This window comes from Chrysoperla carnea, chromosome 4 (assembly GCF_905475395.1).
Source record: "Chrysoperla carnea chromosome 4, inChrCarn1.1, whole genome shotgun sequence".
Taxonomy (NCBI): domain Eukaryota; kingdom Metazoa; phylum Arthropoda; class Insecta; order Neuroptera; family Chrysopidae; genus Chrysoperla; species Chrysoperla carnea.
This window is the reverse complement of record NC_058340.1, coordinates 52,254,449-52,279,705: the sequence shown is the minus strand read 5'-3', so window position 1 is coordinate 52,279,705 and position 25,257 is coordinate 52,254,449. Positions and strand designations below refer to the sequence as shown.

General features: G+C 28.1%; 1 protein-coding gene across 2 annotated transcripts in view; it reads left to right on the top strand.

Moving 5' to 3' along the window:
• LOC123297830 (Kv channel-interacting protein 1) overlaps positions 1 to 25,257 on the top strand; it is a 245,933-nt gene that overhangs the window by 202,086 nt on the left and 18,590 nt on the right. Inside the window, exon 2 of one of the 2 annotated variants that reach the window (XM_044879630.1) lies at positions 20,684 to 20,695. The exons of the other annotated variant lie outside the window; for it this stretch is intronic. Within the exon in view, the coding sequence (XP_044735565.1) occupies positions 20,684 to 20,695 (12 nt within the window). The remainder of the gene's footprint in view (positions 1 to 20,683; positions 20,696 to 25,257) is intronic. 2 annotated transcript variants of the gene reach the window in all.

The window sequence follows — 25,257 nt, the reverse complement described above, 5'->3', positions numbered from 1 at the left end:
ATTTAATCGAAGTAAAATTCGTCATTAAAATACATCGAGCATCTAAATTCAAGAACAGGGGATCGGACTAAATTTTTATCACTTCAGATGAAGAATTTTCACTTCACGAATAGAAAAGTGTAATTAGTTTTTAAAAATCTTTACAAGCATGCAAAATATGAACGTTTAAAATTCCTCATTAAACAAAGAGGAATAACTTCTCTATAATTACACTTTCAAATTTTATCACGGTATCAAGTCTAGTCTTACTTTTTTATCGGTAATATGGCCAATTTGACATAAGGTAAGCATGGGCTTATGGTTTATTGGGGCAAAATGTAATTCGATAATCTTTGCATGAGTTCAATTTTACAGCTCCTGTATTTTAGGAGATTTTTAATGCATCGTTTAAAATGACGCACGTTGTACATATACACAGAGGGTGATATTTGTCTACCGTTAGTTTTGTTATCGTAATAATATAATGCTTTATAATAATTATATGAATCTCCATTTGGGGATGTGTAATTATTATGTAATTAATGGGAAATATTAAGAGCACATCGCTTACATTATAATGAAAACGAAATCTGTGCAGTTGTTGGGTACAAAATGTATTTAGTAAAGTCATATAAGATGTTAGTCACACAAAAATTTATAAGAAATTGAAAAGTAGACACAATAAAAAGTTTTTAATTACTAGAATTTCTCGTCGTCTTTAAAACGAATAATTTATATTTGTTAAATAATAAATAACATTTTGTTTGATTGGTGTGTTTTCTAAGAAATGTATGAAAAAAAAAAGTAAAAAAAAAATATCTTTAGATGCAAAGCGTAACAATGCTTGTATTTGCCAGGTCTAAAGAAACGAGGCTATATTTAATTACCAACAAATGAAAACAAACAATTGACTGAGTTAATTGTTGAAATACCATATATAGCCAGTGTTGATTACTCTGTCACATTACACACACATACATGTCACACATATATAACTGATATTTCCATATAATACATGCAATACAATTTACAGTGATGTTTACGAAAAAATGTTTCAAACATAAGTTGTTTATTTTTTTATAAGGAACATTTTTTATATTCAAACTTTTGTTTTATCTCAAACGGTTTATAAGATGGGTCTTACGGTCCCAAGACCTAATTGACCTATGTTGCTCATTTACGAACTTGACCTCACTTTTTACGTCCTAAGCACGCTATAATAAATAAATTTCAGCTTGATATCTCCCTTTGTTTTTGAGTAATCGTGATGACAGACGGACAGACAGACAGACAATCGGAAATGGATTAATTAGGTGATTTTATGAACACCTTTACCAAAAGTTTGTTCATAGTATCAATATTTTTAAGAGCTACAAACTTGGGACTAAACTTAGTATACCTTGATATATTTCATATACTTGGTATAAAAACCAATAGCTAAGAAACTTTTGCAAGTACTTGAAAGTATGTTCTATAGTCCTTTTTTCCGGGGATTGAAAAATTTCTTCACTAAATCTTAACATCAAAATGTCTCAACAAATAAATTACTGTTTTGTTCGGCGCAGCTGCTCGATTTTGTGAAAAAATAATTATTTTTTGTTTATTGGTTCGACCTCTAATTAATTAAGCATATAATTAATTAAATTATGAACGATTATATTATATGGTTAAGTTTATAGCTTATTTATAGCAAACAAAGTTTATTTTCCAAAATAAATATGAAAATGCCAGTTCCATACATAAGACTTTAGACATTTGATAGATTTATATTTTAAAAACAAAATAATTATTATAAAACTTACAAGTTATATTTAATTTATACCTATACATTTTCGATTAATCATTTATTATTGTTAACTGAATTAAAATCATATAAAAATGGTCTCGTTCACGAAACTTTTTATATATAAATACCAAATTTTAGAGAAAAATACCTATTAGTATGAAAAGATAGCACTTTTTATGTACAATTTATGATATTTTTTCGAATATGTATTAATAATAGAAACGGCCTATACCTGTTTGTTTTTTAAAATTGATGGACCGCCGCTGACAATTGAGGGAGTAAGAACCCTTTAACAAACTTAACCCTTTAGGTCAGTTAAGTATGACTAAATATCTACAAAATATAAAAAAAACACTTGCCTGGCAGTATTTGCAGAGTTAACATTTAGGGCATTTTTCAAAAATTAAATTCATTTTTAATTAAGGAAGTATGAGCACGGTAGAGGGAGCACAAATTTAAAAAAAAATATATTTTCAATTTTGATGATAAATTGAAAATTTTGTTAAATTATTCAGCAAAATTCATCATCAACGTTGAAAATAATTTCAACCCTAAATCTACCCTGCTCTTACATCCTTTATACGGACGGAGACACTTGGTTTTGTTTCTTTCTATGACATTGCTTATATGTTTATTTTTTATTAAAAAAATTTTTTTTAATTTGTTTTCATTCATTCCAAGTGAAAATTATCAAAAACTTTCAAAATATGTCGTTTTTTGAGATTCCTCCATAAGGGCCAATGTAGTTTATATCGATTTTCAATGACTTTTTTTCTTAAAAATTGGATGGATACCTATGCTGAAATTTTAACCATATATTCTTTGAGTAAAAGTCTGCCTATACAAAAATTTTAAGCCTTTAAATCAAATGAATTGAATATAAAATTGTATTTTATTTTTACTAGTGAATATGTCTGTTAAAACTCTAAAAATCAATTTTAAATTCAATATTATACTACCTATACCTATATTTAAATATATCAAAATAATATAAATAATCATAATTCGATATATCCTGTTATTAAATAAATATTGTATTAACACACTTTAAACGAAAGTATTATTTACTTTTACATTTATAAATAAAAAAATTCACTAATATACACGCCACTAAAACTCCATATACAAAATCTGAAGAAGTTCTGTCATCATAATATATATATAAAATTCAATCAATCCGATGGATTTGCTGTGAAATTAAAGACTGATTAAAGACTATAAGTATATAGAGCAAAATTTGATTTTTTTTTTTTTGCTAAGAAACATGTGTATACATTTCAAAAGACTTTTGGCGTGCTAAATCCGAATCTCAAAATTATTCAAATGAAAAATGATAAAAAACTTTAGGCTAACTTTGTAAATTTTAAAGCAAAGTTTATTGTGGTCTTTATATATGGAGGCATAATTACTTATCGAACCTAACACTATATAGGTGCGCACGTCCGTTAACATATAGATTCCCCGGTTACGATTAAAATAAATGACGTTTTTAACTAAATGCGTTATTATTACATGTTTTATTATTGTTATTTATTAAAATTATAACTGTTGATATTTACACAACTGAAATTCGAAAAACGTCTTAATCATTTTTAAAGCAATTATTTATTCTTTAATTAAATTTTCAATACTTTGCAAATTTTTTATATGGATTTTTATACATGTAGGGATGTATTCATATACACGGAATATAATAAATTTTCTAGCAATATTTTCGATCTAAAACTTTTATTTTTTTCCGATATCAAAAGAACATTGCAAAAACAAGAAAAAAGATAACTGTTGTAGGATTTAATTTTGTGGGTTTTCTTAAAAAAAACTATTTTCAAATTCATTTCGTTTTGGAATTTATAAATCACATCATTTAAAGATACTTTTTGTAATGAAATAATCTTAAAATCGATTTTCCTTCCTCAATTTTTGTCCGAACATTTTACTGACAGTGCGAACGGCGAAATTAATTTACCTCGTATTCGGGTGATAGATATTCGAAAAAAAATACTGTGAAATATAATAATGCTACCCATACGGGAAGCGCTGTAAAAAGGATAGATAAACGCATTAAAAATTAAAAATTTAATTTTTTGTAATTCCGTTACGAAATTTTGACTCAATTTAGTTATAAAATGTTTTTCATTTTGTCACTATGAGATTTCATTATTTTGCCACCAATGACATTTTGTCGACTAAATTCCAAAAAAATTTAGAAAGATAAACTAGTAATATAAGGATATATTTTTGGATCGATTACAATCAGTTTGAAAACACGAAATACAAAATACTTACAATTTTTATTCTGCCAGCAGTCCTCATGACTCAATAATACGGACAGTGTGAGGTTAGCCTTAAATAAAAAATTTTTATTAATTATCAAATTATTAATTTATTTTATTTAAATTACATAAATAAATATACAAAATTAATTAAATATAAAAATTATATCACAAACATTTTTTTTTCTATATAAGCATTGTTTGCAGGAAGCTGTAGTAAGAAGAAACAAAAATTATATTTTGCTTAAAGCTGAATAAAATATATAACAAATATAAAAAATAACAAGAACTAGGCAGGCAGAGTAACGTGTGTAACAGCGAGTGTAATTACATACAAAGTATGTTTTTTTTTATTCTTTGTGTTTGTTTTTTATTTTTTTTTATTTTATGAATGCGAAAGAGAATTTTCATTTTTCTATGAAAATGTATCTTCAGTAATGTGTAAAGGTAAAAAATTGTTAATGGATTGTTTTGTTTATACAGTATGATGTTTTTTTTTTTTTAAATTATCGTTGAGATATATTACAATACTGTAAGCATTTCCATGAAATTTTGATTCTATAGCAATGATATATCATTATATTAAACAAGTGAAAACAAACAATTGACTGAGTTAATTGTTGAAATAGCATTTATTAGCAGTGTTGATTACTCTATCGCCATACACATATTCCCATATAATACATACTATACAATGCGCCCTCGCGGGTAAACAGTGAGGTTTACGAAAAAATGTTTCAAACAAAAGTGGTTTATTTTTTTAAAAGTAACATTTTTTACATTTAAATTTTTGTTATATCACTAACGGTTTACAAGATGGGCCCTCATTGACCCGAGGCCCAATTGACCTATGTTGCTAATTTACGAATTCGACCTAACTTTTTATGTCCTGAGTACGCTGAAAGAATTTCAGCTTGATTGATTGAAAATGGACTAATTAGGTGATTTCATGAACATCTATACCAAATTTTTTTTCGTAGTATCAATATTTTTAAGCGTTACAAACTTTGGACTAAACTTAGTGTACCTTGATATATATTACATGGTATAAAAATACAGGTGAAATTAAATTTTCATTTTCAATTATACTGAAAGATATTCTTAAAGCAAATTACAATTTTTATCGAAAACAATAGAATCGAAAATCAAATCAAATCGATACAAAATCAAAATTCTTATAAGTTATTTGAAAACATGGTTGTACATTACACTTTAATTCCTTTCACTAATAATCGTTAGTTATGAATTTGAAAATTGTGACTATTTTTTCCCTTAAATTAACACTTTCTAGTTCGGCAAAGCCATATAACAACATGTTTTCTATCCAATAAGGAACTTGAAAATATGAAAAAATTTTGCTTTTGTAATTGCTAAAATGTTAATTTTATTTCCAATCAAGGAAAAAAAAAGTCTAATATTCCATCTATTCATATGCTTTACGTGAACGTTTTCCAATTATTAAATATGTATATCTAATGCTTTAGTTGTTATCGTTACTTTTGTCATTATTGTTTTTATTATTATTCTAATTATTGTTTACAAACTTTATCTTTCAAACTGGTGCATTTATTTTATTATTTTTATTATTAATTACAGATATGTTTTGTCGAATTATATAAAAATTTAATTATTATAAACGTTTATTATTATACTAAAATTTAATTATCATGCAGCTTCTGATTGATGATTGGGGTCACTATATTTTTGGTTTTGTGCAATGATTTATTGACCTATGCCAGGATCCGATAGGCGCTATACTTATTTATTAATGAACCAAAATGATTAATATTCACAAATTAATTGTTCGCTTTGTGCCAAAAAAGAAAATTTCCAATATAGACTGAATAGGTTTCTCAGTTATTACTCAAAGTGAATGTGTGTCAATCCAACTAAAATTGAGTTTAATTAACGCGAATGATCAGCTGTAATAGCGGAGAGTGATAAACATTTCCGTTTTTATATTTGATTATAGTGTCACATGCCAAACTTACCAAAACGTCTGCCAAAACAGCAAATACTCAGAAAACAAGTGAAATTTACAAAAATTAAAAAACCTCGCACTTGAGCCTTTTTCCTTAGAGCCTTCTCCAAATTGAATCTATTTTGAACATCATCGCCTAATTTTTAGTTTTTTCGGGTACGAAACCCTAAATTCGTACTTGAAACATAGCTAAGAACACTCTCAATTAAATTATCTTTCAAACAGACAAACACATATAGCGGTCAAACTTGTAACAGCCCCTTTTGGGTCGAGACTTAAAAATAATATGAAATAATAAGCTCCTTAAAAGAGAAGGCTATTTTTTATTAGACGGTTCATTCATGCATATAAACAGTATTGTTGTTTTCGATGCTTTCTTAATATACATCTATTTATCCAAGGTCTACTGATAATTACTATGAATTGGTAAATCATCGATAAAGTAGTTCAATTCTTTTTTCTAACGTCTCCTGAGTACCATAGCGCTTAAAACCATTTTTGAATCAAAATTAAAAACTCTTTTTCCCCGGTCAAGAGTTTTTTCATATCACAAAATCAAAATCGGCTTTATGGATAAATAATTATTGCAATAAGCAAAACGAGAATAAAAATGGCTCAAGCTGGAGGACATTAGGTACTTTGAAAGTACCTAATGTTTTTTATTTATGTATGTAATTTTTCGTTTCATTTGTGTATACTCAGCTTTCTAGTTTATTTACTCTTTGATAAAGTACTTATACCAAAGAAAACCACTAATTTCACATGACTTTTTCGTATATGTTCAAAAATTATAACAGGTATAAAAATAATTCATGAAGTTTCCTATTCTCTTATTTTATACGCATATACTAGAAAATCTCTTTCCGTGAATTCAAACAAAATGCATACAAACAAATTAATAATATGCACTAGTTTTTTCTTAGTAATTAGAACATGTCATTCATTCTTTCACTTGCATCTGGTGACAAAACTTCAAGTACTGTATATCGTTTTGCAAAACTAAAAGCATTATTGACAAAACTTTCATCACGATTTCATCTGAAATGCAAACCTTTTTCATAATTTATTGCTTTAAAATATTCTCTAAAATATATACAAATTTTATGTTCGTTTGTGTATGGTTCAAGAAATCAAAAAGTTCTCCATCGATTGAGCACAAATTTTTACACGATTACCTGCTTCGAGGATGGTTTTTATTTATATACCACCCCAAGGGGGTGGAACTATATTTTCAAATATAAAGAATAATTTTTATGAATTAATATAATAATAAACTTTATTGGCTAATCAAAGTAATACATTGTTAACAATATATAACTTATACATAGAAAATGAGAATAAAACTGAAACAGAACACAGAACACAATAAAAAACATCATCATGCAACATATAAATAATAGAAATTTTAAACTAAATCGCCCATCAGAAATAAATGAATAAAATGAAATATGGTCACAAGTACAACAACGCAGACTGAAATTCAAAGATATATGTGAGCGCTTGTCCAAGATGAAGCGTAAATATTTATATACTGCTTTAAGATCTACAATATTCTTAGCATCCAAAATCCATTTTGTATTATTCAATCCGCGACTGTAAAGATCGTCCCTTTCTTTTCCTATTGTCCCATAGCACTCCTCTATTATATGTTCGACTGTTTCAATTCCGTTACACAGAACGCAAATCCTCTTCCCGCTTCGGTTTTCCTTATTTTCCCAAGCAAACCTGTTCATTCTAAAAATAGCAATAGTTCTTCTAACATCTCTGTCTGTTAAATTTATATACATTGCTCCACCCTCATAGTGATCCAATTTTGAATACAAATCCAATGAAACTTCATTTATATGAATTAAAAATTGTGGGAATGTTTCTATGGAGATTAAATAATGTCACAATAAAAAATTATGTTTTTAAATAAATGTTATGTTTATTTGTGTATGCCTCAAAAACTTAAAAGTTCTGCATCGATTGAACTCAAATTTTTACACGATATACAAACCGCGAAGAGAATGATTTTTATGTATATTTAATCCTTGGCGCAAGTGGGATATCGGGGGTGGAAGTGGAATTTACAATCAATTAATATTTTCAAATATACCTAACTACGGTGTCGTATAAAAGAGCATGACGTGTACATTACATAACTATAACCCCCCCCCCCCCGACGCAAAAGGATATGGAATGGAAGTGAGGATGAACAATCTGAATTCTTTTATCGGGAAGTTGTCAAATTTTATACAATTTACAAGCTGTTAAACTTCTCATTTATTTCCATGCAACCTTAATGTGCCACAGCGAAGCATGAAAGGGTACAGCTAGTAAAACCATGAAGATAATACTTGGTTTGTATGTTAAAACATCTGACATGTTAAAACAGATCGCCTTTGCTGTTTCATACATTGTTTATTATACATAATCTACCAAAAGTCTTTTTTCGTTTTACAAGATAAAACTTTTAAATCTGACTTCTATGTATGTATATTTTTGTTCATATTTTATTTCGTTTCGGACTTTAAACTTGATAGTAACGTCCAATATAGAAAAAATTACCACTACACGAGTATTAAAATGTCCACGTTATTTTAGGAAAACGTTCAGTCCATCGCCTTTATTATCTACTTAACTTTAGTTAATTATTCTATTTCTCTCAAATTTGCCACAATAGTACGAATAAGTTTTCTTCAAATTTCCTGTATGCAAAAATAAATTGTAACCTCATTGTAGGCGATCGTTTAGAAACATTATCTCTTTATAAAATATTATATGACCATTTTCAAAACAAAATTTGAAAAAAAAAAAAAAATTTAACAAAAATATTCATAAATAAAAAAGTTGAAACTCTATAAATAGGTTAAAAATTTTTGGCCCACTTTATATTTATATTAAAAAATGAATTTCTGACGTTTGTGAAATTGTTTTCCCATTTCTTTCTGTTAATTTCAATGTCTACGTTTTTCTTGTTCTCCTAAAATCGTTCTATTTACTTTAAAGACGTTTGGGACTGTAAACAAAAAATACGGAGCTTCTTTATCGATATATTTCAATATTTACAGTTGCCATCAATATTTAAACATCCACTGCTGCACTATTATACGGTTGCCATTCTTAATGATATAGGAAGAATTGGGTTTCGGTCATTTTTTGTTCATATACTTTCAACTTTTAGGGATTTCTCTAGATGTTTATCTTTTGTCTTCTACTAATATATTAAGAATGTTATTTCTTATCACTGTTTAAACTCTAAAAGTTTGTTTTCCCAGTATCTAATTTCATACTGAAATCCAAAAAGAAAACGAAATGGATAAATGGCTAAATTCATAAGCAAATTAAAATTCAAATCTCTTCACCAGTCAACTGAAAGCATACTATCAAGTACCGTAATTTCGACGAAATATAAGTAATAAAGCTATTGGGAAAATTCTCGATTACGAACTATTTTCCTTTTTTAGAATCTCCAAAGTATGGTATTATAATTCTAAAAATATCACTCTGGGGCATGGATGACAAGCGTGTTTATTAGAATTATGATCTATCAGCTGAATTTCTTGGGCCATTTTTTTAGAAAAAAGTGCCTAGAATATAATATTCTTGCCGGAAAATTTTTTGTTTCTTTGGCAAGGAGAAGAAAACGTCATAGTTATCTTAAAAGCTTAAAACTGAACATATCAAATATTGACATTCTTCATCTTGCTAACGACAGGGGCGGGTGGAATGCCATGATCACCAACGTTTATTAATCAAACATGGTACTCCATTGATTGATTGATAATCTATAAATATATAATAAAAGGTAACAAAATCGTTAGAGAGCAAATGATGAAAAAATAAAAGTTCACTTTGAATATCAAGTTAAGCGGAAATCTATATTTGAGATAAGCTACTGAATAAAATACAATTTAACTCCGTCTAGAATTTTATTATTATTATATTTCTTTGCAAGGATCGATAGATAGATAGATTAGGTATTGTGATAGTTATTCAGCCACAGTTAATACCTCATATATCTATTGTTATTTGATGGTATGAATGTATGAATGGTGTTAAGATAAATACAAATGATTACTATAAATGTTTTCAATCGGTTTGGTCTGAAGATAGTAACTATTATTACATAAGTTATCTGAAAACAACATTAAATTCAGTCATCTGTTATTAATTTCTATGAAGTCCAAATAAATTTTTATGTTATTTTTTACTTCTATATACAGATCATAACCCTGTATAAAATGAAATACCCTGTATAAATATATATAAAATTTTCGAAAGTATGTTCTGTAATTTTTTTCATTTATCGAAAATTTTCCACAAGACCACTAGTTGAAGCTGCTTGCAAATATTCAACTTCCTATCTTTTATAGTTTTGGAGAAAGTGGACACCAAATTTTTGAACTAATTTGCGCCCTCATAGGTAGACAAGCAAATGTTTCAAACAAAGGTTGCCTTTTTTTATGAAGAACATTTTTTGTATTAAATATTTTGTTCTATCTCTAACGGTTTACAAGATGGGGTCTACAGGCCCAAGACCCAATTGACCTATGTTGCTCAATTACGACCTCAGCCTCACTTTTTTTTCTCTCTATTTTCGCTGAAATCTTTCTCTTTTTTGCTACCGTGTTGACAGACAGGCGGACAGACAACCGAAAATAGACTAATTAAGTGATTTTATGAACACCTATTCCAAAAATGTGTTCATAGCATCAATATTTTTAAGCGTAACAAACTTGGATCTAAACTTAGTATACCTGATATATATTCCATACAGGGCAAATACGATAATTTCAAGTGCCTCACTTACATTCCGAAAATGAAGGATAAAATATAAAGTTATATATCATAAATCGCAAAAATATGAAACGGACACTTTAACAATACATAAAAAGAACTAATAAGTGGCCCCGGGCTAAGGCGGAATATAACGGCATTGTTCGAACGAAATATAAAATTACTATCACAACTTTTTTCTTGAAAGAAAAGGTTGAAGTTATGATAATTTTCGGAACTAAAGACTTCCCCCAGGCTCATAATGACGTGAAAATTTAATTATGGTTACACTATAGTGTCAAATTTTAACTATATGCGAATGATTTAAAAATAGTTACACTATATTTAAATAAAAAATTTACAAATCCGGTGGTTGCCACAATTGGCTTATGACGAAATCGAATTACCTATGATTATAAATTCTTACTATGTAGTATACATTTATTTGCGCTTCCACCATATATGACTCGCTTGAAAGATATTCATAAACTCTTATTATATATACTTTATTAGGACTATTCTTTTCTACTTGAAAACAAAAACAAAGCTTATTTTTTTATTCAATGTTTTTTATGTTTAAAACAATTATATTTTAGAGCTTATTAAGCTCAAAATCTAATCTAACAAAGCTTAATTCTAACAAAGCATACTGATGCAGTAAAAAAACATAATCCTTCAGAATAATGTTTTTGCTAAAAAACGATATACACTTTTACATGTTTTTTATAGGAACCATCACACATAGACTGTTGTTAAAAAAATTATTTTGTTTAAGAGCGCTGCTAAAATTTTATTTCGAAAAAAATGGTATAGGTTTGCCTACAAAAAACCGTTCATGGAGAAAATTGATTAAAATAAATTTATTTAAAAATAACCATGAACATTTTTCGATAGAAAAACTATGTTAGGCGTGTTTATGAATCAATAAAATTTCAAAAAATATCATCAGATGAGTGTATATTCATGGACTTAATACCATCTCTTCTACTATAAAAATGTACAAATGTTGTCAAAATATTGAATATTTTATAACTAAGCTGATTACAACCTATGTTTATGAAAGAGATGTATGAAATATTACTTTTTCACCAATAAATTCCTAACTGTATTTTTATCTGTATATAAAAAATACTGACATTGCATGCTTTGCGTTGTAATCATATAAAATTAATTCATTAACAATTTCATTTATATCGTACAATTGTATATCTATATAAGCACGAAATTTATATATCATTTGTCTTGAAAACTTACGCTATAATTTAAAATTCTTCAATTGTAAATCACCTATCTATGGGAATTTTTTTTTTATAATGATGGGCAAAAACCAGTCATATTTCTTAAGCTTTTTTACATTAAAGTATGTATATAATTATGCTTTCTCTTCGTCTTTCAGTATTAATTGCGTTAGTAATTACCGATTTCAAATCTTCAAAACGCAGTGTCACTCGGTAATTCCTTTTTGAAAATATCATTGAACTTCAATTTCTGATTTGATAAACATTTCAACATTCAACATTTGCCTTCCTATGCTTTTTAAAAGCAGAAAACCTTATTACTGCCTGATTAGTCAGAATGATAAATAATGGTTATTTAAAAAGAAATTTGTTTAATCGAAAAATAAGCAAAAAATATTAATTTCTGTAAAGGTATGTTTAAAGTGAAAGTATTGGGATTTTTATAAAATTTACTTCATTAGATAAGGAATCAATACGCTTCTGAGCGTCTAACAAACTTAGAAAGTCCAATAATAATTTCCAGTAATTTAAAAGTTTTTAACGTATGTTTCATTTTAATACTTTGCTCAGCTGTATATAATTTGCGTGATTAGAAATCATTTATTACATCTTAGAAGAAATTTATATGCAAACCTATTAACATTACGTATGTTTTTTAACAATTTTTATTTGAAAAGTAAGGTCAGACTTATTTTGAAGATAACAAAAACAATTCAATACTAGATAGCAATTGTAGAAAATATCAAAGGTTTAGTGTCAAAGTACATTATCAGTTTAGTGTCATTTTATTGAGGCCAGAAAGCTCGGAAAATATAAATTTATAGAGGACGCTATTTTGATATAAAGAATTAAATAGAAAAAAATTAAATAATAGAAAAAAAAATTGAAATTTTCATAGGACCAGAATGCTAATATGGCAACTCATTTCATTTGCGCCATGTGCACCACAATCTTTAAATTAATGAAAATCCATGGAGGAAGATATAAGTCATTTTGTCCAACATTATACAAGGGATCGATTACGTCATCGGTCATCTTGAAATTGCTTTTTAACACATCAAACTTGTCGTCTTTCGTACCAGAATCATTGCTCTTGTGATGAGAGAAAATCTCACACTTATGCGCCAATACAAGAGCGAAACTTAAAACTTTTTTTACAAAATTTTTTTAGGTTACATATTTTTACATTAATTCATATGAAAGAATAGTATTTTAAATTTACTTACTTATAGACTGTTCTAGATAGATAATGTTACTTATAAACAATATTACAATAATAATTAGTTACCATATTTTATTTATCTGTCGTCTGCCATTGAAAACAAGTGTACAAAAATCTTAAAGGATACGTCTGGAACTGGCTATGAATGGAGCTATGTAGCTATGCCGAAATTTTATAAGAACTATGCCATCCTTGAAAATGTTAATCATGAAAAAAAAAAGTTTGAACTTCATTATTTCTGTTCTTCTCATATCCTTTATTTTATTATTACAAATTTACAACCTAGCATTCTAATGTCAGTGGAAATAAAGCCTAAAGGGTAAGAATTCGGAAAGAGACACTCCTGCAACCGGCTATCATAAGATCTATGCAATTATGCCAGTATATATGATAAGAACTGTGCGCTATTTAAAAGTATTAACTTTGCAAAAAAAATTTACAAATCTAAAAACAAAAGATTATAAATAAATAAGTACGTATAAGTTTTTATTTATAATTGCTCACATGAAACATGATTTGATACTTAAACCATAGCAGAAAATGATCTTCAATATGTTTACATTTCTAGACAAGAAAAGTCCGCTTTAATCCATTTTTGCCATACTATTTTGTATATTAAATAAACAACCTTTTTTCATTTAGTTTAGAATATTTAAAATTTAGAGCTAAAAATAAATTACAATTGTGTTAAAGATATATTCTTTATCTATCATCAATATCTCGAAGACTGAATGAACGCCTTTTTCAATCAATTTTTATATCTATAAATACCTACTACACTGAATATACCAGAACTGATGAGCATAAAAGGAACTACAGTGGAAAAAAACCAATGCATCGATTATAGTTTATTGAAATTATAGATATTTAAAAAATTTTATTAGAGGAAATAAATTCAAAATACTTTTTCTTTGATGAAAAACGAAGAAATTGATAGGAGGTAAAAATGATACTAAATTTAGTATCAAGTTTTTAACGTCTAAAAATATTGATGCTACGAACAAAATTTTGGTATAGGTGTCCATAAAATCAAAATCATCTAATTAATCCATTTTCAGTTGTCTGTCGGCACGTAAATCAGGTGCAAATTATATAGTATGTATTATATGGGAATATCAGTTCTGTGTGACCATCTAATTACATGACGTAAAAAAAAACAAAACGATTGCGTCATCAATACTATCTAAACATGGTATTTCAACAATAAACTCATTCAATTGCTTGTTTTCACTTGTTTCTCTTATTTATACCAATTTCAATAAACTATTATTATGATGATTATTATTATTATTGCAAGGCAATGTACAGAATAATATCTAGCAATGATCTATGTGTTGGTGTGCACATCCGACCTCAAGAATGGAAATGAACTTAAACGTCAAATCACTTTTAAAATATGGTTCATCTACATCGTAGTATTTATAGTAATATAGTTTATGCCACCTAAGATGCCTTCCTCTCTCATATTATATAATAATTTTAAAAGTAATCCATTCACATGTTTGCAACTCTGTAAACTTGAAAGCCGTGAATACTGTCGCTTGTTTTAAAAACGACAAATGCACAGGCGTAGGAACCATATGGCATGGTGGACCACTACTCACCCAGAAATTTACCTGGATGGGCAATGTCCATTTTGTTGCAGGGATTAAGAATTTTATTGTTTCAATACAAATTAGTGTAAGACCATCTTAGGGGCAAAAAGATCACTTTTCACGAAAAAGCCGACCTTTCTATTCTATCCGGATTAGATGACTCATTAATAATCGTTTTATACGAAAGTAGTTAGTAATTTTGAATCGATACTCAAAGCTCGCCTCTTTTGCGGTGGGTCTCATTTTAGTTTAATGGAATAGACTGTACACTTTAAATATGACTCGAACTGTATAGCTATAAGTTGCCTGTACGTTCATTTATTCCATATCGATTCAAAACTACTAACTTTCGTATACAACAAATCAGTGGTTGGTCTCGTTTCGTCTAATACGTTTGGTGGTGTATGATTCGATTCATTCCTGGCCATAAAGGTTATTTTATTAATTATTCAGAATGTTTTAATCAATGCAAGAGAAATAGGTAAATGAACCTACCATTACACTTTTTTTTTGCAACAAATTAAGATAATTTCAGATATTTCTAACGTCTGGATATTCGCAAAAAATAGTCATATTGCGAAGGAAATGATTATATTTCCGAATTATTCTTAAAAATCCCTCTGGGCTTAAAACAAACGATTGAAACGTTGAGAAACATAACCCCTTACATTTTTATAAATTTGTAAAACGTACGTGTGATAACAAAACTGAAACTGTATAACAAAAAAAATTCCAAAAATCCAATAAAAGCAATTAATTAACTGTTATACACTGATATTATAGTAAAAATTCAAAATCGGCTATAACGATATCCTAAAAAATGTTATTCTTCATCAAACAAGTAACCTCGAGTTTTTTATATACGCTTCTTCGCTGGCTTCGGTGGCTTATAGCATTTTTGAAGTGAAAACTTCTTTAGCGACGTTGAAAAAGAAGTCTGAATTTATTAAAAAACGTATTTTTGTAAAATACTAAACTAAAAATGACAATGATGAATATTTGTCCGATAATTGTTACAGCGCCTCCAATTAGGAGTGAAGTGATAGATATAATTTTCTAACCACACAAATAGTAAAATTAATTTTTATGAGTCAAGGGTAATCATTTTTAAAATATAATAAAAACGTATCATTTTTTAAATATAATAAAAACATTTTACGAAGAGAATAAAACAGAAGAATCGACTTAAAAAATTGAGAACAATAAAAAAGTAAAAAATAATTTTGAATTAAATAATGGGAATATGAAGGAAGGTATTCATTTACTTTCCTTGAAGGCGACGAGTCTGTCTCGATATTTATTTCGAAATAATTTCTACTTTTAGAATACTTTCCAAGTTTTTATTTTGTACTTTTAAATGACTTTTAAGGAATTTTAATAACTTAACCGTTATCCTTCTTAATGACTAAGGTGAGATCCTTAAAAGTGGTATTTTTTCTACAAATTTAAAACAAAACCCCACAAGAATCAAAAAGTTTTTGACAATACGGTACTACTTTCGGTAGTAAAAAATAAATTATGAAACTTGATAAAAATTAAAATTTATGTAGATTTTGAGTCATAAGAGCACATTACTGTTTTATTATATTAAAATTAAAAGTCGTAATTTTTAATATGTATATCACGTGATCTAAAATCAGAGCCGTCATGATGTAACATTATATGCATATAGGCAAAAATAATATGCATTAATGACGAATTTGTAAATGACTTCCATAGTAATTGTTGGTTAAGTTACCATCAGCTTTATTTTTACATATAATAATTACATACACGACTGTTGTTTTTACCAATATTCCGTCACCAAAATGGTTGATAGCGTTTTCGGAGAATAAAAAAAGTTTTTAAATTTCATTTCATTTCATGGCAAAAAAGCGTGTTTATTTTTTGTGGCTTCTTATTAGGAAAATCAACATTTTGAAATACTTTTTCAAACATAGTAGAATACCATATTGATAATGTTTCAAAAAATTGTTAATTCTAAAAATCCTTCTTCCCATTTTTTACGGGTGTAATTTCGTGTTCAAATTTAAGTCTTTATCACCCGATAAAAATCGGTTTATAATCAACGTAAATATCGCGTTACAAACAAACACACACGCAAACAAAAAAGAAAAAACACAGTCGAATCAATAACCTACTCCTTGGATTTTTCGTCGGTTAAAAAGGAACATAATTCTTTTCCCACTTGAAAATTATTTTCAAGGTGAAATCATAAAAAAAAAAACAGCTGTTAGTAATTATTTGTTCGAACATAATAATTTTGATAATGTTTTCAAATTTATTATTAAATTTTATTATTCTATTTATAAGTGGCTCCTCATTTTAAATTAAAAATAATATAAACATACCTACATGTAGGGTAAGATGTAGTTTCAAGAATAAAATGTACCTTGTATCTTTCTGTATTTCTCCGCTGATATTTATATTGAACAACTGAGCAGCATTTGTATTAAAATGAGGGAATAATATCAGAATTCAGGTATATTGAAGACGTGGTTCTTCTTATTTGATTTGGTCTATTCACAAGCTGATCATTGCATATTGTTTTATAAATCAGCGTAAATTCTTGCCTAGTCTTGAATAAGTTTTTACACCTAATCCCAATTTTAAACATCGAACGTTTAATTTTGGAGATGTAATGGTTATATATGTGAGAAAAAGAAAACCCATTCACCCATAATCACTAAAAATATTAGTTCAAGCTGTAGGTGGACAAACAAGTGGATGCCTGTGATATTCTTACCTATAATGGACAGGAACGATTACAGGTTGAAGAGAGTTCTTTCAAGAATAATCGGTGATGATGGTTTTAGATATATTAGCGCGAAAATCGTGGGACATTAGAACGTTGTTTAATACTTAATTCACAAAAAAAATTAAAAATGTTGAGGAATAGCAGATCTATAAACAATGACAATTTCCATTATAATATTTAATGTATTGTTTTAAAAATACATAAATCTAAATTTTGATTCTAGGCACTATACCTTCCCCTACAAACATATAATGAAGAAGACATTGAACTAAATATAAACTAAATTATTGTAACGTGTTTAAAATTAGAGATAAATTGTCACAAAATATTACATATGCGTTAAAAATAATATATACAGTAATGTGACAATACTGGAACGCGTCCCGCCAACTCTAATGTACAGACAAATCACTTAGTTTGACAATTTAACTATATATCCTAAGAAATATTCATGTAAAAATAGAGAAAAGTATGAGGAACTAAATTGTAATACAAATTACTGGATCAAACAATGACGACCAATTGCACATTTACTCCACACAATTATTTTACAATATACTTTACAATACTTTCAAAATATTGACTTCATTTGACCGATATTTAGGTCAAACATTTTCAGATGAATAGTAATTTTAGTTCAGATGAATTCTAGTAAAGGATATTTAATGTCAGCTTTTTATGATCGAAGAAATAGTATATTGCGGCCCAAGGCCAGAAAGTTTGATTCCCAGCGTATATTTCGTGATATCAAAACCGAAAGCTTTATACCTCAAGCCAGGGTATCTATCCTTCTAGCCGTGGGAAGTATACTTTTTTCCCCTAGCTCAAAGTACGGTCTAACAATCGTTTAAATATTGATTGCAAGTTTATATATAAATTATTTTAAACTCCATTCAAATTATTTTAGAACAAACTGAAGACTATCAAGTTTGCTGCAATAATAATAATGTTACTATGGATTGTAAAATTATACCTAATATTGATTTAAAAAAGTTCTCGCTTGCGGTATGTTGTGAATCCTTTATTTAAATAAAGATAGGTCTGTAGAGCCACTTAATGTAGTAAAAAAATTACTAGTTAACGAGATAATTGATTAACTATTTTAAAACTATTTTCTTAAAAATAAAAATTGTTTATCATTTAAAAATTAAATTATTAGTCAAAAAACTAAATTTTAAAAAAAAACCATGGGTACAATTACATCTAAGCCATGAGAGATCCATTTGCATGCGAAAATTTCATGCCAATATACCGACAATTTATATTTTAATTTAAATGAAAATATAAAACAAAATTCTAGATTAAAAAAATGAACTATGAAAAAAATGCCAATAACTTTTGTTTGAAATATTAATTTTTCAAAAATGTCGGTTAAAGTTTGATATGACAATTCTTCAAAAATACAATTTTGAAGATCTCTTATCCCTTTTCTCATATTTTATTATTTCCTATACTGACGGCGTAATGAGAATAGGCTCAGCATACCACAAATGAGAAATTGGAATTTCTTAATAGTTCGTCTTATAATTTTACAAATTATTCCTATGCTCTAAGAAAACATTGCTGTTCCTGGAGTTAAATCCAGTCGGGAAGGACGATACTTCAAGCTAGGGATAAAGAAAATGTCATAATCTATATATTTTATGTTTAGAAACCTGTTGGTTGTATTATTGAGTCTAGGATCAGGCGTAGTATTTGACTATAATATCAGAAATGCGGAAAATTTGAAAGCAAGCCCTGTTATCAAGGCCGTTTTTATAAACTTTTTCCTTATAAAATTGTTTAATGTGCGGTAAATTTAAAATTGATGAATCTTCATACAGTTTGATGTTCAAATAAAAAGATATATTTAATTAAAAATCAAAAATCATTTTTTCCGATAATCAAAAAACGAGATATCCGTTAACTTATTAATTGTTATTTTCAGGGTTTATTGGGTGGCGGTAGCACGCGCTAATATCTTCGGACAAAATATCTCACACAAAATGTCTCATTGACAAAAAATACCCACGACAAAACAATCCCCAAAGAAATAACTTGATAAAATATATCCTTGACAAAATATTCCAAAAATAAAATATCTTCTGGTCGTATTGATAATAAAAATCACGCGAAGGACAAAAAACTTGCAGACTGATTAACCCTGTGATTGCTGGCTGGTTTTCCGTAAGAGAGCTTCCACCCTCTGATCCATGGACTGGGTTTGCCTTTAACGGTTTCGTGTTAGTAAGGGTCTGCGGGTTTTTGGACCTTAAATTTGATATATATATTTATGCACTTTTTAAAATTGTTTACATAATTTCGGCAATTTTGATAATTATTAAATTAATAAATAACACATCTTTAATTTATTTAACCCATTATTTATTTATAAATACGAAAATAGTTTACTAATGAAAAATGAATTAAAATGACAACGAAATTTTGTAATTATTTTCGTTTGTTAAAGAAAAACTATTTTTCACCATTTTTGCAAACAGATTCGTAGCTTGCATAAAGAATGTTTTAACTTGGTTGGATTCTTGACGTTTTCTGACAAATGAGTAGAATCTTTAAGAGTCAAAGTTAAAATGGTGCATGTAACGCTTCGTAAAAAAAATAATTCGAAGACCAAAAAACAACCAAAAAAAATGTACAAAAACTACTCTCTTTCTTGGTTCAAACATTAATTCTATGGCTCGAAATATCATTACTATCAATAATGAAATAAGAATGAAAAATATTAATTTATTATCGGAAAAAATGTTAAATAAATACAAAACTGTTCATTAGTTTCTGGGCACCCATTGAGACATTTTTTCAGAGTGCTTAGAGCTACTACATATCAAGAATTCAGAAAATTTAGCTTGGTTCCCATTCCTATAAAGTTTGTGCAATTTCCTGGCTACGAAATTTTTCGTAGGCGGAAAAATTATTATAAACCATCACATGGGCCCTTCAAATTTCCAGCCATTCTGGCATAGTTATCAAATACTACGCCTGTATCTGTTGTCATTCAATTCCAAGAGCTTATAACTTTCTTTCATTTTTTACTGACTTAAATTAACTAATGCCAATAAAAATAAACTACTCAAATATTTTTTCTTCCAGTATATTCTAGAGGTAAGTAATCAACGGGTATATACCTAGTCGAAGGTAAGAAGGATAAAGAATAACTTTGTATGCTTACCCATTCAGCTTTCTCGATTTACGTGGTAGTTTAATTTGGGATGGAGTATGATTCTTTGAACCTTGAAACCCTTGATGGAACCCCCGACCCTTTATTGTATTAGTACCCAGATAATATCTTCTTCAAACTTCAAACTATCATATGATAATACTGTTTATTGAAATCAAGTAATGTTTCAGAGTAAAAGGACCGTATTCATCAATTATGAACAGAAATTTTTGCCTGCCTTTTTGGAGATATTAGTACATTCGAATGATCAAGGTCGTCAAAAATTTGATACTTGTCATTAATTTTTGTATTCCTTCCTCCAACCCACTTAAGAGTTGAATTCTTCCTTAAAATTAATCGAGTTCACCCAGGCAGCACTAGATGCACTGAAAATTGTTGAAAACCAAATTATTGAATTTTTCGTCTCCCTCTTACGGATTGAATTTTTTGCTAAATTTTATACGGAGCCTCTCTGAAACCTAACCTTCCTGGAGAAAATGAATCATTGAAATCGGTTTATAATTGGCAAAGATATCGAGAAATACGCATAAAAATACAGACGAATTGATCAGTTTTTTTCATCGGCTAAAACCAAAATTGTGAATACAAGGTAATCCAAGTTTTAGCAGCAGTACTTTAACAAATAAATAATGATAATTTTTTAATACACTTATAGCTGAGATAGCCTTTCTTTGTAGATACAAGTTTTGAGAATTTTTGGCAAAAAATGGCCTTTTTTGGTGTCTAACTAACGGTTGCTTATAAAAATTGTGACACACAGTACCTATGTCCTAACGGTGGAGAATTAAGCGCTATAATCTTGTTTCGAAAAAATCCCATAGGCCAGTGAATTCATAGCAAATGAAAACTTCGAAACTGGGTGATTGCAACACTCACATCTTCATGCCTACTAGGTGCCAAACCAATTTTTCTAAACTGTTGTTTTGGCAATACCAAAATGTCAGTTATTTTCCAAATTCAACACTTTGTATCTAGAAAAGAAGATTTCCCCGGCTAAGTGTATTGAAAAATTATCGTTATTTTAACGTTATCTACCTGCTATTATAACTTGGACCACCCTGTATATTGTGAAATAAATTCACCTAATGCACAAATGTATATGTAAATATAATAAATAAGTGCATTAAAATTTTTTAAATTCTAAAATAAATGCAAAATTCTATATAAATGCAAACTTTTTTAATTAATAAAAATATTACACAATGTGAGATTCTCGCAGCATAATCCACAGTTATATACAAAATTCATTCCAACATTGCAAAACAAAAATAAATTGGAAATTGATACAAAAAAACTAAATAGAAGAAGACTACGTCGAAAACTTGTTTTGCATTAAACTATGAAAAATATTAATAAAATATATTTTGAAATCATTTGAAACTTACTAAAATAAGAAAAAGTTCACCTAAACATATAAAAGAGAGACATTCAGTTTTCCATAGCCCTTACTGGTCCTTACGAATATTATAAATGCGCAAGTGTGTCTGTCTGTTTGTTTATCTTTCCAAAGAGTGTCGAATCGATTTGGACAACATTTATTATGGGGTTATTATATTAAACTTTAAATTAATAAAATTGAAGAGTTTTTTCTAATATATCATTATTTTCTACGGCACATTTGAAGAATTTTTTTAATATTTTGGAGAAAGATTCATCAGACTAGATACAAATATATAGCGAACAAAGCTCCGAAGATTGAAGCCAGGCGGAAAGCCTTCTTATCAGTAACGAGGGAGTTGTGAGAGTGTCCTAGACTGAAATTATTATTTGAGAACAAACATATTGTATCATCGTTCCTTTTGCTTGAAAGTGAAAAGTCTCCGGGTATATGTTTATTTGAACTTTTATCCTGATTTTTGTTCAAAGAATCTGACATTTAATTATTTTGCATTTACAATATTAATGAAAAATTTCAATTGGTATTGCATCGCTATTCAAATCATGGCAAAATATTCATTTATATTATCGATTTAATGAAACAAAATTTATCACGTTGAACTATCAACTCAAAATTTCCGCGAGGCGAATTGTAACATCATATATTTAGCAACCTGCGTTAAATTGAAATAACCTTCCAGTAATAGAACTTTACGAATAGTTTTGGCTTTTTAATTGGGGGCAACTTACAAGTACCTATATATCAGGGATTCTTTTGTCTGATTTTACTTTTGGGGAAATAAAATATTATGTAACCTAAGATATAAAAAAAATTGCACTTGTTAATTATTTAAATTATTTTTCACAATATGTTCTACAATCTTGTTATTTTCTAACTTATGAACTTATGAACTTCTTCTATAAGTAATTTTATAATGTAATACTTCACTGAGCTTTTGCTGTTTTTTTTTGTTTTTTGTTTTTTTTTTTTTTGCACTGGGAAGGTTTGCTATTTTGCACCAACACTTTTTAAATTTTAGTAGTTTTGAAATATCATAAGAATAATATCCCCTTTTATCCTTATATCCTTTCTGTTACGCATATAGAGTAGGTACTTTTGTTCGAGACCATTTACCGCACGCTTTTAAAATATTTGAGAATGGTAGAGGACATCACATTATCAAGAAAATTATATATTTAACAAAGGTAATGAAATATAAATGATTTAAAAACATTGCAAACTCGAATATCATCACAATATACATAATACGTACCAAATGCATACGAAGGTAGAAAATACATTAACATTGAATATACCGGGTATTCAATGCAAGAAAATAAGGTACCTGAGTTAAATAAGACACAGAAGGTTATAAGGCCCACATTTGAAATTTCGTGGTAAAACAATGTCGTCATTCACTGTTTACACACATATGCGCCTAGTGAATGTAAACGCTACGTTATTGATTCGCAGTCACTTGCGCTGCTATCTTGTAAACGATATAAAATTTTCTGTCTAAGATAATATATTGTGGGTCAAATTTCAGATGCCGTAATATCAATTGTCGTGGATCAACTGCTCTGCGTGGATCATTTTTGAGCCAAATTAGGGCAAAAAATACCTTTTTTAGGATTATTTATTTAGAAAAACAAGAAAAAAAACTTCGCCTTTTTTCCTACCTACACTTTTTGAATCTTTCAAACTATCTCCTCCACTTTTGAGAAGGGAAAAGAGATTCTTTTGCCGTGGGAGAGTGAAAATATGAGAATGAAATTTTACGATGCACGCAAACGACAATATGATTTTATTTACAGCATGAAGTTAGTTGATATTCTCCCTTTAGTATAGTGTGTGATATAACAACATCTATGAATATTTAACAAAACTATTATCCAATTAGAGTTATGATCCAATATATGCCACCAATACCATGAATTTAAATAATAAATCTCCTTTTAGTACAGTGGGTGATATGTCGACATCTATGAATATTTAATGAAACTATTATCAGAGATATGATCCTATACATGTTGCCTATGAAGTTATCGTAATTTGCTTAGAAGTTATTTTTGTTTTGTTGTGTCAAAGAAAGTACACACCACTTTTTATACCCAATATATATGAAATATATATCAAGGTATACTCATTTAAGTCCCAAGTTTATAACGCTTAAATATATTGATGATACGAACAAACTTTTGGTATATATGTTCCTAAAGTCACATTATTAGTCTATTTCCGGTGGTCCGTTTGTCCGTCTCTCCGTCCGTCTATTTGTCAACGCGATAACTAAAAGACTAAAAGAGATATCGAGCTGAATTTTTTAGCGTGCTCGGAACGTAAAAAGTGTATTTGGGTTCGTAAATGAGTAATATAGGTAAGTTGGGTCTTGAGTCCTTAGGACCCATGTTGTAAATCGTTAGAGATATAATAATTATTTAAATTTTTAAAATTGTTCCTTATAAAAAATAAACAACTTTTGTTTGAAACATTTTTCATAAACATCACTGTGTACCCGTGAGGAAGTAAATTAGGACAAAACTTTGGTGTTCATTTTCTCCAAAACTATAAAAACATAAGGACTTGAAAGTTCTATTTTATTAAAAATAATGCAAGCACTGACATTCAATACTTTCTATACAAGGCATTTTAACTCAGTCCATTGTGTTTTAGTTTATTTACATTTCAACACTTGCATTATATTTAGAAATATTTTTTATCCAAAATAAAGGAAAGAATACCTTTTCTCGAATTATTTATTTGGAAAAATCTGCAAATCTCATCTTCGCTCTTTTTACTACCCATACTTTTAGCAACTTAACTAAAAAATATATGGCTGTGCTTTAAAGTTACCACCTCCAACCTTGAGAAGAGGAAATAAAAGAAAACTAGCTTTACTAACTTTAACATAGAAATAATTTTATTTCGAAAGTTCTAAACAACATATAGCTTTACATGAAATACCCGGAATGTGAAAAGTATAAAATTTATTTTCATTTTTATTTTTTTTTATAGTTTGTACACATTTCAATTTAAATAATAATAACAACTATAATGATAGTAATTGCAATAGTTTATAAATAATAAAATAGCTAACATTATATACAG